This window comes from Cydia amplana, chromosome 17 (assembly GCF_948474715.1).
Source record: "Cydia amplana chromosome 17, ilCydAmpl1.1, whole genome shotgun sequence".
Lineage (NCBI taxonomy): Eukaryota > Metazoa > Arthropoda > Insecta > Lepidoptera > Tortricidae > Cydia > Cydia amplana.
The window spans coordinates 11,007,627-11,022,933 of record NC_086085.1 but is presented as its reverse complement, the minus strand read 5'-3'; the positions used below and the strand labels follow the sequence as shown (position 1 = coordinate 11,022,933).

The 15,307-nt window shown below is 37.1% G+C and overlaps 1 protein-coding gene across 1 annotated transcript; it reads right to left on the bottom strand.

Annotated features, from left to right (window-relative positions):
• Nucleotides 1-5,257: 5,257 nt before the first annotated feature.
• Nucleotides 5,258-6,591, bottom strand: LOC134656139 (uncharacterized protein C14orf119). The gene is made up of 3 exons (XM_063511660.1): nucleotides 6,450-6,591; nucleotides 5,969-6,189; nucleotides 5,258-5,569 (listed from the first exon to the last, which is right to left on the bottom strand). Exons 1-3 carry the CDS (start codon nucleotides 6,496-6,498, stop codon nucleotides 5,273-5,275), a joined length of 567 nt encoding a protein of 188 aa, XP_063367730.1. The 5' UTR covers nucleotides 6,499-6,591; the 3' UTR covers nucleotides 5,258-5,272.
• Nucleotides 6,592-15,307: the final 8,716 nt, after the last annotated feature.

The following is a 15,307-nucleotide window of genomic DNA, read 5'->3' as shown; positions in this document are numbered from 1 at the left end:
CGAACAATATAACTAGGAATGATTAAATAATTACAATACTACAAATACAATTATGGCCTTCGACAAATAGATCGATTTACATACTTTTTTATAGCGAATGATTTAGGTATCGTAATTTAAGACGAGGCAAATGAAATAAATGATAATAAATATAATCAGGAAACAAAGTAAGCTAGGTACTACCAAATTAATGCTACTCTAGTAGATACTTACCAGTAATTGACACATCCTTGTGTACGAAAGTAAAGGTAATAAAGTAATAACTATGAAGTGTTACCCATAGCTGGGCAGAAGTCCGTTAATCCGTTAATTAACGAAGTTAAGTTTTCGAGTACGGATTAACTTTTAAGTTAACTTTAAAAACCTGTAACGGACTTGTTAACTTCCGTTAACTTTCCTTAAGTCCGTTAATCGTTAATACCTAAGTACCTACTCACACCAAGGCCGCGCGCTGCCGCGCCGCGCCGTTCACGTTCCGACTAGTTTGCGTTAGGTTTGTATGCAACTTTACATAGCGCGAATCGTTGCGCGCTTGTACTACTGACTAAGAGTGTTACCCCGTGCGCCATATTAATTTTGTTATTACGAGAGTATGACAGAGTCGATCGCGGCAACCTGAGCAGTTGACATATAAGATACACGGGTGCGAGCGAGACACATATAGCAACTTACTATTTATGATTATTTCTACTAGTTTATTTCCTATGGCGTATATTTACGATTTCGAGTTAACGATTAACTTTAACTTCCGTTAAAACTTTTGAAAAGTAACGTTTTAACGTTTAACGAAGTAAACTTTTTATTTAACGGATTAACGATTAACGAAGTTAACTTTTTGATTAACGGTGCCCAGCTCTGGTGTTACCCTATAAGCGCCACTTGCACCATCCTACTAACCCGGGGTTAACTCAGTGTCAAATTGTACTGGTAACCATGGTAACTCCATGTTTAACCGGTTAACCCCGGGTTAGTGGGATGGTGCAAGTAGCGCTAAGGCCCACTTGCACCATCCCACTAACCCGGGGTTAAGCGGTTAAACCGTTAACCCAGTGTCAAATTGTACTGGTTACCATGGTAACTCCAGGTTTAACCGGTTAACCCCGGGTCAGTGGAGTGGTGCAAGTGGCCCTAAGAAGTCTAAATATATGTAAATCGACGCTGACAGTATTGCCTCTTCTTAAAGTGCAATACCATATTTGAAGGTAGACTATTTACGAAGCGCTTAAATAGTAGTAATGTATATAATATATTTTAAATACTGATAAACCCTTGGCACATAATATATGTTTGTACTAAACAGATATTTAGGTTGGCCTCAAGAACTTTGTCCCACTAATAACACAAGTTAACTTACCTACAATATATTGTTAGTGTATGTTTATAATATAAATGTTGTAAAAAAGAAAGTGAAAGTACAAAGTTATAAAATGTTGAGATTCATAGTTAACTTTCATACTTAAATCTATAAAGTTTTAATGGAATGCAATCCAATGGAATGTATAAATATTTGAGGAGTAAATATGATTTAAATAAAGTATATATAATCTGTCAAGCCATTTCCGTCAGTAGAAAAGAACGGCATATTTAAAAAATGTAGGCGCGAAGTTGTATCGTCGTAGAAAATTTGAATTTTGCGCCTTTTTCTACTGACAAACTTGTTTGACCGGCTATAAATCAAGACACTATTAGGATACAGTGTGAAAAAATCCTATTAAATTTAAGAGATGATACGAGGGGCGTTCAAAATATTCTCGGTATTGATATCTTACGACCTCTTCTAAAATTTCTTTCGTTACTGGCCGCTAAGGTTTATTCATTGACATTAAAAAAAAGTATAATTCGAACCGAGATAGTCTTTTGTTTTTCTGCAATTGCTGAACAAACATGAACATCATGTGCGAATTGACAATGTTAACTAAATTAGAACATCGATGCGTGATAAAATTCTTGACAAAACAGGGTAAAAATCAAAAAACCATAAAAGAGGAAATGGATTGTGTTTACCGTGAGTCTGCTCCTTCTTTATCTACCATTCAAAAGTGGTCAAGCGAGTTTAAACGCGGAAGGGTGAGTATTGAAGATGACCCTAGACCTGGCCGGCCTGTAGTAGCTACTTCACAAGAAAATATTGATAAAGTGGAAAAACTTATATTGGAAGATGGTCGAGTGAAGGTAAAATCTATAGCACAAGTGACCAATCTCTCTATTGGTACCGTACATGATATTATACATGACCATCTTAATATGTCAAAAGTAAGTGCAAGATGGGTTCCGCGAATGCTGACTCGGCTTCAAAAAGACATGCGTGTAGCTTGTTGTTCCGATTTTATTGACCTGTGCGGTGAAAATCCTGATGAGGTGCTGCAAAGAATAGTTACTGGAGATGAAACCTGGGTTCATCATTATGACCCAGAGAGTAAACAAGAGTCCATGCAGTGGCACATTAAGGGTTCAGCTCATCCCAAGAAGTTCAAGGTCATCCCTTCAGCTGGCAAGGTCATGGCCACGATATTTTGGGATTGTGAAGGAGTATTACTAATCGATTATAAAGAAAAAGGTGTAAATATCACAGGACAGTACTACGCTAACATTCTACGTCAATTAAAGGATGTAATTAAAGAAAAGAGGCGAGGAAAGTTAACCAAAGGTATTCTGCTTCTGCATGACAACGCCCCCGTCCATACTGCTCATATTGCCAAGGCAGCTATTGTTGAATGTGGGTTTAAAACTGTTACTCACCCACCGTATAGTCCGGACTTAGCCCCCAGCGACTTCTTTTTGCTCCCCAATCTTAAAAAGGATCTGCGTGGAAATAAATTTTCTGACGATGAAGCATTGAAGGCGGCAGTGGAGGAGCATTTTTACACGAAAGATAAAAAATATTTTTACGAGGGATTAAAAAAAATAATTGATCGATCTTTTAAGTGTATGAACATAGGGGGGGAGTATATTGAAAAATAAAAATATCAAACTTTTCGTACTTGTTTGTTTTCATTCTCATACCGAGAATATTTTGAACACCCCTCGTAGAACAATAAGTCAGAAAGGCAGAGACATGATTATAACAAAACTAATCTATTCTAGCTGCATGAAGAGATTCACTTGAATGATTGTCCATAACATTACTAAGAAACTCAATATGTTTAACACTTTCAGTGCGTAGCGCCTCATTTCCAATACAAAATGAATGGTGTGTTCCCATTTGTCCCTGACGGGCACAGGTTGGAATAGGTGTTTTCATATAAATAATTCCCGTTGGTCCCCGCCTCATGTGTGGCGGCGGTCAAGCATGTCAGTGAGGCGGTCACTGGCAGTGAATGTGTTAAATAATCCACTAACAGACATTTGAGATAAATGCCTGTTTTAATTAGTAGGTGATTAAAATTACTGTTTATAGATGCTCCAGTGATATAATAATAAGATTAAGCAGGCTACCTACTGAGAGATGAGTTTAGGGCCAGAAAAATAATTACCAGGGGTCGGACAAAAAGTGCCGATGACGTAAAAATGACGTAATCTTGCACACAGGATGATGTTTGAGTTTGTATTTAAACTTCCGTGTGACATGTAGTAACAAAGTAGTATTAATGAAGTAACAAAATAATCGTAAATAAATCCATGGAATTAATAATACAGGTGGTAGGGTGATGTAGTGAATAAAATAAATTTCTTCGTTGGTATATCTTGATTACAGCAAGAGCAGTATACGTGTTTGTCACGTACCTCCAAAAACGGAAAATTGCCACAATATTCGAGTACAGATGACATTTTAGAGCGTTTTCTTATACATTAGTAAATATACATTTTAGCTAAATATAATCGTGAAGATACAATAGCTAAACAATAACGAAGTCAATTTATTGTTCATCTGATTGACAATGTGTCAGTCAAAAACGTACTTACTCATTTCAAGTGGCGATATCGTTTAATAAAGAGGTTGATAAATGATAAGTGATAATTGTTTATGAAAATCAAAAATACTATTTGAAATCATCCTATAAGTGGTTTGACGTCATCCGCACTTTTTGTCCGACCCCTGATAATTACCTAGAAAATATTTATGGCCCACTATACAAAATTGACAGTTAAAATTGATGTTTCGTTTTAAAATAGGACACAAAAGCGAGTTGTTCCATTTAATAGGAAGCGTGCATGAACTGAAGCCCCCTACACATTGGCGCGAACCGTTATGTCAAGTTTCCATTTTTAGGGTTCCGTACCCAAAGGGTAAAAACGGGACCCTATAACTAAGACTCCGCTGTCCGTCCGTCCGTCCGTCCGTCACCAGGCTGTATCTCACGAACCGTGATAGCTAGACAGTTGAAATTTTCACAGATGATGTATTTTTGTTGCCGCTATAACAACAAATACTAAAAACAGAATAAAATAAAGATTTAAGTGGGGCTCCCATACAACAAACGTGATTTTTGACCGAAGTTAAGCAAAGTCGGGCGGGGTCAGTACTTGGATGGGTGACCGTTTTTTTGCTTGTTTTGCTCTATTTTTTGTTGATGGTGCGGAACCCTCCGTGCGCGAGTCCGACTCGCACTTGGCCGGTTTTTTAGATTTAAGCCACTAGATGACAGACTCTATATGCGAAATAGAGCCAGCGTGAAGTGTAGGGGGTAGGGGGCAGCACCTGCTTAGAAGCATGAATTGTAAGTAAGTAATATTTGTTTTCACTTTCAATTCAGGTGAGATGGCAGACCCCCCAACACAAACAGTCTCTATAACGATTAAGATTTCATTGGAGGTCATTTGTACCTGTATTAATTAGTAGAGTCTGGCTAATGAAAGTTGAGCCTGAGATTTATTTAAAACTTTTTATATGGCAACTTTTTTTCCTATCAAATAAGCTGTCAGTTTCAAGCTGTCATTTAATTTCATAGTAATTTTATTGCCAGGTGCGGTTTTTATTGAAATTCCCGCGTTATCTCAGGCTCAACTTTCATTAGCCAGACTCTAGGGTCAATCAACTATTTCTTGTTGTTATTCTGTCCCATCAGCGAGAGACAATAGTAGCATAGATTGTTAGAACTGCTGTACCATGTCCTACTAACATGCTCAGTAGATGTCCCATTATGGAACGGTCTTATAACTACCATAAAAAGCATGTTTGGTTCATTTAAGTACGAAAAACCTAGAATTTTAAGAGTGACTCAGGAGACCGTAACCATAGCAACGTGTGACAAGAAAAAGTTGATTAACCCAGTACCGTAAAATTGTTATTTGACCTTCACTCATCTATCAGTATCAAGACTATTTTTTTTTGTTAAGAGGCAGCTGTTATCTCCAAACCAATATTAGCATCCTGTGGTATAGCTGGTTCCTCCTGTTCCTCAATAACTTCATGTTCCTCAGCTTCTTCATTCTGTACTTCCTCAGCTTTCTCTTCAGTCGGAGAATGTTCTTCATTGGTTCCGTTGAGATCACCGTTCGTCTTAGGTCCGTTAGTTATAAATTCCTGTAGCTTCTTACCAAAGTCCGGGTCCATTTCTGTGACTCCGGAAAGTAGTCTGTCTTTTTCGTCTCCAGTCCAAGTGGGATACCATTCGTTGAATAACTTTATCTGTGAAATAATATTAATTAATGTTATTTTGATTGCATAATGATTTTGTAAAATAGTGTGGGTTTAAGACGCGAACAAAGTGAGATTCTTAAAAGGATCACACAAGTGTTTTAACACATTCACTACCAGACAAAAACGGCGCACTACCCCAGAAACCGGTCGTCTATAGCTGCGTATAAAACATCTGAGCAAAGTTCACGAGCGCCCACCAGGTGGGTTCCTGGCAGTGAATGTGTTAATGCCTTGTTCTTTAAAAAGGTTGATAATAAAGCTCTACAACTATATTTTTTATTAAAAAAAAATATGTAGAATATACAAGATTTTAATAAATATTATGGTCACGAATCTCTTTCAAATGTGATTAATTTATATAATTATAGCACAGATAAATCAACTTACTCTGCATTGAAACAAGCTGACAGGCTTATCCTCACAAGACAAGGCTGCAAGTGTGGCGGCAAGCTGGTCCGCCTTGCCTCCTGACGCCGCAGCCAGCACCGGCAGGAAGTCCTCCCGCTGCAGCTCACTGAACTCTCCAAACCACTGCAGGAGGTACCGCAACTGGGCCTCCGAAGTTAAACCCGGAGCTGACATCCTTCTTGCCAAAGGTCTGTGCTCACCTGAAGTTTTTAAAATTATTTTAGGTTTTTCAGCCATTCTTTTTTTAAACAAAGACAATAAAAAAAAAAGTATGTGTTCTAGATTGCTCTGTCAAGGTGAACTTGACTGTGGGTTGTTTCCACGAACAATTGAATAATGCAATAGAAAACGAGTCTAGACCTCATTAGTAGTAATTAAAGCATAAGACAAATGAATCATAACAAGAATGTGATAAACATTAATCTAATGATGATTGCCAAAACTTGTATAAACATCTTACAGTCCGGCATCACAGACAAGCACACTGCTGAGTTGACAATAAAGCTCATGGTTTTTTTTTTAACACTAACACGAGCACTGAGATGTGAATCTAAAGCGAAACTGAAATTAAACTTTCTATGATCACTGCGCCTACTCGACTGCATCCAAGCAAGGTTATCCACCTAGCATTTAATTTCACCTTTCAACTCGGTTATATCACACGCGAGCATCACTTTCTAACCATTGATTAAAATTACCATAATTCTGCGAAGATTACGAGATGAAACTGTGTTTTTATGTAATATGTGTAACCGTTTGTACCTGCTACGCTACGTTAACCGGACCACAAGTACACAACAAATCTTAAAAACAAAACTGAAACAAATAATATGAATCAGATGACTGCTATTTAGTAGAATTAGCAATAGTTTTCGGAATGTAAACAACAGAGTAGATTCTCTCGTGTCGAAAGTTGTAATGTTGTTTTTTTCTTTATTTCGATCCCGTCCGTCACCGTCACCGTCACTTTCTCACTTTTGTCAGTACGAGTTTGGTTAGTGTTGTACTATCTATCAAGGTCTCGTACATATCGATAGTTTCTCATTCGGAATAATAATAAGTTAGTGAATAGTGAACAAAGAACGTATAATAAGTATGTATTTTTTAATGTCAAATTAGGTTTAGTAACATTTTTCCATTTTTAGGGCTCCGTACCCAAAGGGTAAAAACGGGACCCTATTACTAAGACTCCGCTGTCCGTATGTCACCAGGCTGTATCTCACGAACCGTGATAGCTAGACAGTTGAAATTTTCATAGATGATGTATTTCTGTTGCCGCTATAACAACAAATACTAAAAACAGAATAAAATAAAGATTTAAGTGGGGCTCCCATACAACAAACGTGATTTTTGACCGAAGTTAAGCAACGTCGGGCGGGGTCAGTACTTGGATGGGTGACCGTTTTTTTGCTTGTTTTGCTCTATTTTTTGTTGATGGTGCGGAACCCTCCGTGCGCGAGTCCGACTCGCACTTGGCCGGTTTTTCTGTAACTCCTGCTAATACTTCTTAATGCTTTCACTATGAGTTAAATAGCTCTAGGTTTTTATGTATATTTGTAAAGGGCTTACAGTCAGAGAGCCAGACCAAAATAACTCTGCAGCGATTTTGATAGTAGTTACAGACTGCAAAGCAAATACTGCAATTGTTATTTTAAACGTCAAATTGTATACTAAGTTATTTAAGTATTTTGCTATTATAATGCATTTTGTTCCCACTGTCTGTCTGTACATACGTATGCTTAGATCTTTAAAACTACGCAACGGATTTTGATGCGGTTTTTTTAAAATAGATACAGTGATTCAAGAGGAAGGGTTATGTATAATTTGTTAACCCGTGCGAAGCCGGGGCGAGTCGCTAGTTTATGATAAGCAATTATAGGCTTCTGCGATCGCCATCATGCGGGCCGTGTGCTTGTTTGCCACCGACGTTACAAATAATACATACATATGAGAGTCACTTACCCATACCTACCTACCACATTGTCGATCTTCGATAATGGGGAATTGTAACTGCGTCGTTAATGCCCAAATTCCTTTACAATCAGTAGGTATAGATGGTCAAGTAAATCTTGTCAGTAGAAAAAGGCGCGAAATTCAAATTTTGTATGGGACAATATAAATTTGCCGCCTTTTCTACTAACAAGATCTGCTTGACCAGCTATAATAACATTACCCACCCCCTGCTTCGAATCTGTGATTTTTGGCTCATTATTTATTATATAGCCTGACCAGTAATATATGATAATTGTCAAGAGGGCGCTGTTATTCTCATGTATAGGGTGACAATTCAGTGTAGTATGAAAAAATTAGTTCCAGTGAAATTCCGCAACATGGCGCACCCTCAATAGATCCTGGTTCACCTATACGTGATAATCATGTTATATTAAATTGGTCACATTCAGGGTATGAAGATTAGCAAGCATTCGGAAATTCAGTTTTTATACGATTACTCGATTAGTTGTAAATGTGTTAATTTCTCGAGGTACATATAATTTACTTCAAATTTAAAGAAAGTTTTATTCATTGTAATAAAAATATAAAATAAAACATAACACATGATTTCACAATGATTTATTAATTTATTAGAAGACAATAAAAAAATGTTTCACGTTAACCTCCTGACTAGAGTTAGACCAAGAAAGGCCTGCAACGATTTCGATAGCCCACGCAGTATAAATGTTATTTTAAAAGTCAAACATCTATTTAATTATGACGTGTAAATAACACTTGCACAGCGTGTGCTATCAAAATGGTTGCAGACGTATCTTGGTTTAACTCTAATAGCACCCTACAGCCCTACACGTAGCACAAAGATCACAATAACTTTCGACTCTTTGTCAATTTGACCGAGTTAAATGTAAACTAGCAAATATTGATACCCAGACACCAGGACGATTGCTGAAATAACCTAGTAGCCTATCTTCTGACTATATATATGTGTATGATTATCTTCGGGCCAAAACACGAAACACACAAAATACTCAATATGATAGGTATCAAAATAAAATTTTAATCGTAAAAAAATATTTATTTAGTATTGTTCGGGTTTAATTTGTCAATACATTATTTGTTTATAAAAATATTTCATATAACATTGGCATCTTAAAAATGTGTAGGTAAATCCACTTTGCGAAGTTGCAATCCTGCCTAGATTCTCTTAAATTAATTTTTATTAACAATAGTTTGATTACCTTACATACAATGTCACAAAATCTATAATAGTGCTTTCGTATTATTCGTTGTGTCCATTTTATTTTGTACCGATATTTACGTCGAATTGTTAAAAATCTTTTAAACGTCATTTATGTTCATCTTGAGCTATCCAAATAATTTAATATCACAGTCTGATAATGCTTTTCACATAAATAAAATAATGACGGTCTAGTTAATAGGTACTTAAAACATGATTACTATTGGCAAAGAGCGTGGTGGAGGAACAAAAAGCGATAAATACATCGTACGTATTGTAAGAAAAGCTCATATAATATATACAGTACAGTTACATTCGGACAACAATACCTACTGTAAGGGTAAAAACACCAGAGCACCATTTTAAACAATATTTATTAGGGAATCACAATAATAATCAGAGTTTTGGACTTAGGTAATACGCGCAGCCGATCACGCGCAAAAAACCGATCTCTAGATGACAGACGTCATAATGCTGCTCCCAGTGTTGCCGGTTCTCGTAGTGATGTCAAGACCGCTGTTTGACGATGCCGCCTTTTAGCTCGGCCATCACCTGACCCGACCAGCGCCCCGCAGGTCACTGTCATCAGTGCAGCCACTGAAGTCTGCCACAGCCAACGCAGTCGCAGCAAGCTGGGTCTTCACCAGGTGGATGTAGCCTCCACCAGTTCAATATTCTGCGAATTGAACAAGCACCTTTTACGCTCAGCCGATATACAAGCCTTGGTCCTTTTGAATAATTCGACTCGAGTTCCGTTGAAACGGTCTATTTCGTTATTGTCAACTTACACCAAGATATTTAGTTCTATTTCAGTCGAATTGGAGTAAGGGCTTAAGCCGACTGAACCAAATGTAAGAAAGCATGACCAGGCTAGGTACCAAATAAATAAAATAAATAAATAAATAAAACGTTTATTCAGAGATCTTTCTTATAACTAATTACATATATTCTTCTGCCAAACCACAGAGTGGTTTGTTGGCAGACGAGGCTCCTTTATGTATTTGCAAGCTAGGTAGTTGATAGGTAACTTAAACTTAGGTATCTACTCCGTGGTATGAGAGGTGTTAGGATATGCAAGTATGCTCAGCACTTGCTTGAAATACACAAAAGGCTTAATTCACGTGCATATGACACCAAGAGGATATAAATACCAATTAATTAATTATGCAAAATAATAAAATATTGCGATGAGCGTGACATCTAGCGGCAGGTAGATAAACCACCCCCTTTTTTGTAACACCATCTAACATAAATTATTTTCTTGTGAATAACGTCATATAACTTTGAAGGATTTATTAGATTTTGATAAGTTTCTAGCATGTATACCCATGCAGCTAACCCAAACCTTCCATTGAGCGGTGCGTTCATACTGACCGCTTAACGTAACAATGACTATTTGTGTCGTTTTAAAAGCAAAGACTTGGAACAAACTCACAATTGGCTTCTCCGTTGTAGGATGTAAGACTCCCTCGCATGCACGCACAAAAATGCGTACAACTCGTGAGAGGCTAACATGGGACCCGTCTCATGCATGTGCGGAGCTGCCTAGGCTAGGACACCACTGCCCTTGTAGGCGCAACGACCGTAGAAGTTAGCCCTTCACGATAAGGTTGTCACGGAGCCCGGTGCACGCACTCGCTCCAACTGGGTATTTTGAACAGGCACTCCCTCCAACTCTACTGGATCCGGTACTTCGCCAGCGATCCCTAGAAGGTATAAGTGCAAGCAACCCTTTCAAGGTAACCTTGAGATCATCAGTCTTAAGGTCATTAAAATATCCTTTTGTAAACAAGGTCTCAAGCCAACCTCTCAAGGTCAACAACAAATAGTACGATACGATATAGATAAAACATTTATCGGTAGTAGAAATAATGGTCCTCTTAAGGATAATATCATATCACATGCAATGGTCTGCCTCTTAAAGCCTGCACTGCAGATACCAGGAACAAACTAGCCTGTTAAAGATAGTCTTGTATCACATGCAATGGTCCGCCTCTTAAGGCCTGCACTGCAGATATACCAGTAACAAAATTAGCCTATTAAGGATAATCTAAGCTCACATGCAACGGTCCGCCTTTTAAGGCCTGCATTGCAGCAAATACCAGTAACAACCATCCTCTTAAGGATAGTCTTATATCACATGCAATGGTCCACCTCTTAAGGCCTACACTGCAAACACCAGTAACAACCATCCTCTTAAAGATAGTCTTATATGACATGCAATGGTCCGCCTCTTAAAGCCTACACTGCAAACACCAGTAACAACCATCCTCTTTAAGATAGTCTTATATGACATGCAATGGTCCGCCTCTTAAAGCCTACACTGCAAATACCAGTAAACAACCATCCTCTTAAGGATAGTCTTATATCACATGCAATGGTCCGCCTCTTAAAGCCTACACTGCAAATACCAGTAAACAACCATCCTCTTAAGGATACTCTTATATCACATGCAATGGTCCGCCTCTTAAAGCCTACACTGCAAATACCAGTAACAACCATCCTCCCAAGGATAGTCTATATCTCATGCAATGGTCCGCCTCTTAAAACCTACACTGCAAATACCAGTAACAACGATCCTCTTAAGGAAAGTCTTATATCACATGCAATGGTCCGCCTCTTAAGGCCTACACTGCAAATACCAGTAACAACCATCCTCTGAAGGATAGTCTTATATCACATGCAATGGTCCGCCTCTTAAGGCCTACACTGCAAATACCTGTAACAACCATCCTCTGAAGGATAGTCTTATATCACATGCAATGGTCCGCTTCTTAAAGCCTACACTGCAAATATCAGCAACAACCACCCTCTCAAGGATAGTGACAAGCAACAGGCCGCTCCTTAAAGCCTCTGTTGCGATTACCGGCGCCAGGAAGTAGCCTATTAAGGATAGCATCCCTTGCCAAGACTAAAGTAACAGCCCTTCTTAAAGAGCACATAATAATTAAAGCTCTATAGCAGACATTGAAGAGAGTAAGTAATATAAATAAAATAATCACTCAGTTCTCAATCCGAGTGTCTAATAAAATTAATCAAGCACAATGTGTTTATTTTAGTCGGCAAACCCGTTAGCAAAACACATAAGTATGACAACAGTAACCCAGTTCTAAATCTGGGATAAAACAAAATCACAACTCGATTCCAAACTCGAGAGTAAGTAATATAAATAAAATAATCACTCAGTTCTCAATCCGAGTGTCTAATAAAATTAATCAAGCACAATGTGTTTATTTTAGTCGCCAAACCTGTTAACAAAACACATAAGTATGACAACAGTAACCCAGTTCTAAATCTGGGATAAAACAAAATCACAACTCGATTCCAAACTCGAGAGTAAGTAATATAAATAAAATAATCACTCAGTTCTCAATCCGAGTGTCTCATAAAATTATATCTCAGTTCCTAATCTGAGAATATACTCGTAGTCAGTTCTTAATCTGAAAACGGTACCTGAAATAACAGCATTTGCCCTTAACATGGGAAATATAAAATAATAAGCAGTTGCTACTATGCAACCAATTGTAAATGATCATGTGCAACTTGGCTTGCCTCTTCCGTGCCCCTAAATAAAGGCAACACTCTTACTATACTAACATTGAACTACAGTAGAGCCTGAACAGAAGTTCATGTTATCGAGGTTCCTCTCTTACCCAGGTTCGACTTATCGAGGTTTCACAAATTGTATTTTTCAACCACCATGAAGTGTATATTGATAATGATCAATCAGTCAAATCATGGCACATATGCTTAAACCATAAAGCTTCCAATCCCAAGACACACATGGTTGATTTTCTCCAGCTGTGCATGTGCATTTTATGTGTAGATAACTCAACACATCATCATCCAGGTTAACTTATACCTGCACAAAACTAAATAATTTTGTTAAATGCCATGCAAGCACACATTGTAAGATAAATGAGTTCATAACATAATAAACCACAATTTATGCATTTTTCAAAACAATGAAATACATACTTAGTGAACCCACAAAATTTGTGAAACATATTATTATTTATAACTTCTGATTTATGAAACCCAGAAGTAATAAAAGTGTACTGTTTATTAATGCAAACGGTACCATAACACACTACAAGTTCAGACGAAAACCGTCAATAACTTCAAACAGTAGCTCATGACATGATATTCTTCGGTCAATGTTCATTAGCAGTGAATGGGTTAAAATAGTTATTTGGAAAGCTTTAACCAAGCTATTTACCTTCGTTTAATATTCACCCATAAAACACTTATCGGACTGGAACGTTTAGAGTCCAGTCGCACTTGTATGTAAAAGACATGTATCATGTAGACCGTCAATATCCATATTGACTCCTGAAAGTATTTACCTCGCTTACCATTAGCAACAACCTGCTTTACCAGTGTCATACTCAGCTCAGTAAATATCTTGTTCAATATGTCCATCTCTTTGACAAGATTTTAACCTTGGAAATTCATCAAACTTCATCAGTAATAAAGTTTTGTTATAATGAAATGCATCTGAAACATACTGTTAGAACACAAATGATTATCATTGTCAATAACTCAAACACTTGACAATGTCATGCCAATAAAACTTTCATTAGTTTGGTAAGTCTGTTTAAATATATGTCTTTGGTTCATTTTATAACATGACATTTTGTGAAAAATATTTGCAATGCAAACTTTAACCAACATCCCAATGAACAAAACAACAACCACAACATACTATAAGCTGTATGCAATTAATTTGTATAAACATTCATAAGATTTTTCATACATAGAACCAATCAATAATATGTACAGACAGAAATTTTCTCAACATCTCAAATGATTTACTGCCTTATTTATCAGTATGTCTGCAGCTTAATGTTAATTGCAAAGATGCAGGAGGTTATATGTGAAATGAACTGTCTTTTAAAATATTCAGTCCGAGGAGGCTCCAGAAACATGGAGTGACTACATTTGTCACAGACACTACTAACCAGCTTGAAATAAATGTCACCTTTCGCTTATTCACAAAGCACATTTTACCAACCACACACAGTCAATGTAACACATACTGACCGTTAGTATACATGTACAACATGAACAAACATTTTATTTCTAAATAAATACCTCATTTTCCATGACATCGGAGATTAGCCACTTATCAACATATTTTCTCCATATATGAATTATGAGCACTAGGACATAATATACCTGGCATCCATAACCAACTAATTTTGAAATATTAGCCATGTCCATCCGGGTTCATTATAGAGGCCTGACCCGATAGCCACTCTAGTGTCTTCAACGACGGTATGGTCGTTCAATTCAAGAATCATTGCTGTCAAATTTCTGGAAATTACACAAACCAAAAACACACCAACAAAGCATTATGTCAGTTGCAATAAGCATGTGTAATATCATACACACACACATATGAAACAACAAGTAATTTCTCCTTATTGTTGTTGTAACCAATATTCCAGTGTTTTTGAAACCATGAAATCTATTTTAATTTGACTGAAAGGATAAAGTATTAAATAGCACTCATTGTTAATCATGAAAACATAATACCACCATACATATAGCATCAAACAAGGCTAAATTTACATTACCAAACTTGTTTTATATGCTTTTACTTGAATGTAAATTTCACCACAACACAAACTTTAGAAAATGTTCATAGCATTTTGTTAATATGTCATGTAGACATACTTAATCACATTATGTTATGTATCTGAAAGCACATGAATTACCAAAATAACACAACATATAAGTGAGGCAGTGAATATTTACCACTATGGCCCCGGAGCACTGTTAGGTGTTGGATCGACAGACTTCTTACCTGAGTTAACTTTTACCTGAGTTACTCTATAATCCCAAGGATTTATTTCATTCATACCAATATCAAAATTCAATTGTACCTAATGGTATCTGTCAGCTTATGTCTTGTGATCTTCTGCTGTGAATATTGTAATACATACATGCCAGCAGCTTTATTACACTGTCAATATGTTTTATTTTTGACAGTCATGATCATTGATGTACATAAACTGAAATAGGTCTCTGAAATCAAACACAAAACACACAAAACACACGGCAAAGGTACGATACGCCAGCCAATAGCCGGCACAGGTTAGTTTTGTAGGCTATTCTTGTAGGTA

What these genes read in the sequence shown, in the direction of transcription:
- LOC134656139 (XM_063511660.1), bottom strand. Translation starts at nt 6,498, where the DNA reads ATGAGCTTTATTGTCAACTCAGCAGTGTGCTTGTCTGTGATGCCGGAC. An exon ending in CTTGTCTGTGATGCCGGACT is followed by an intron (nt 6,190 to 6,449) that starts GTAAGATGTTTA and finishes TAAAAACTTCAG; the next exon opens with GTGAGCACAGACCTTTGGCA. An exon ending in TCAGCTTGTTTCAATGCAGA is followed by an intron (nt 5,570 to 5,968) that starts GTAAGTTGATTT and finishes ATTATTTCACAG; the next exon opens with ATAAAGTTATTCAACGAATG.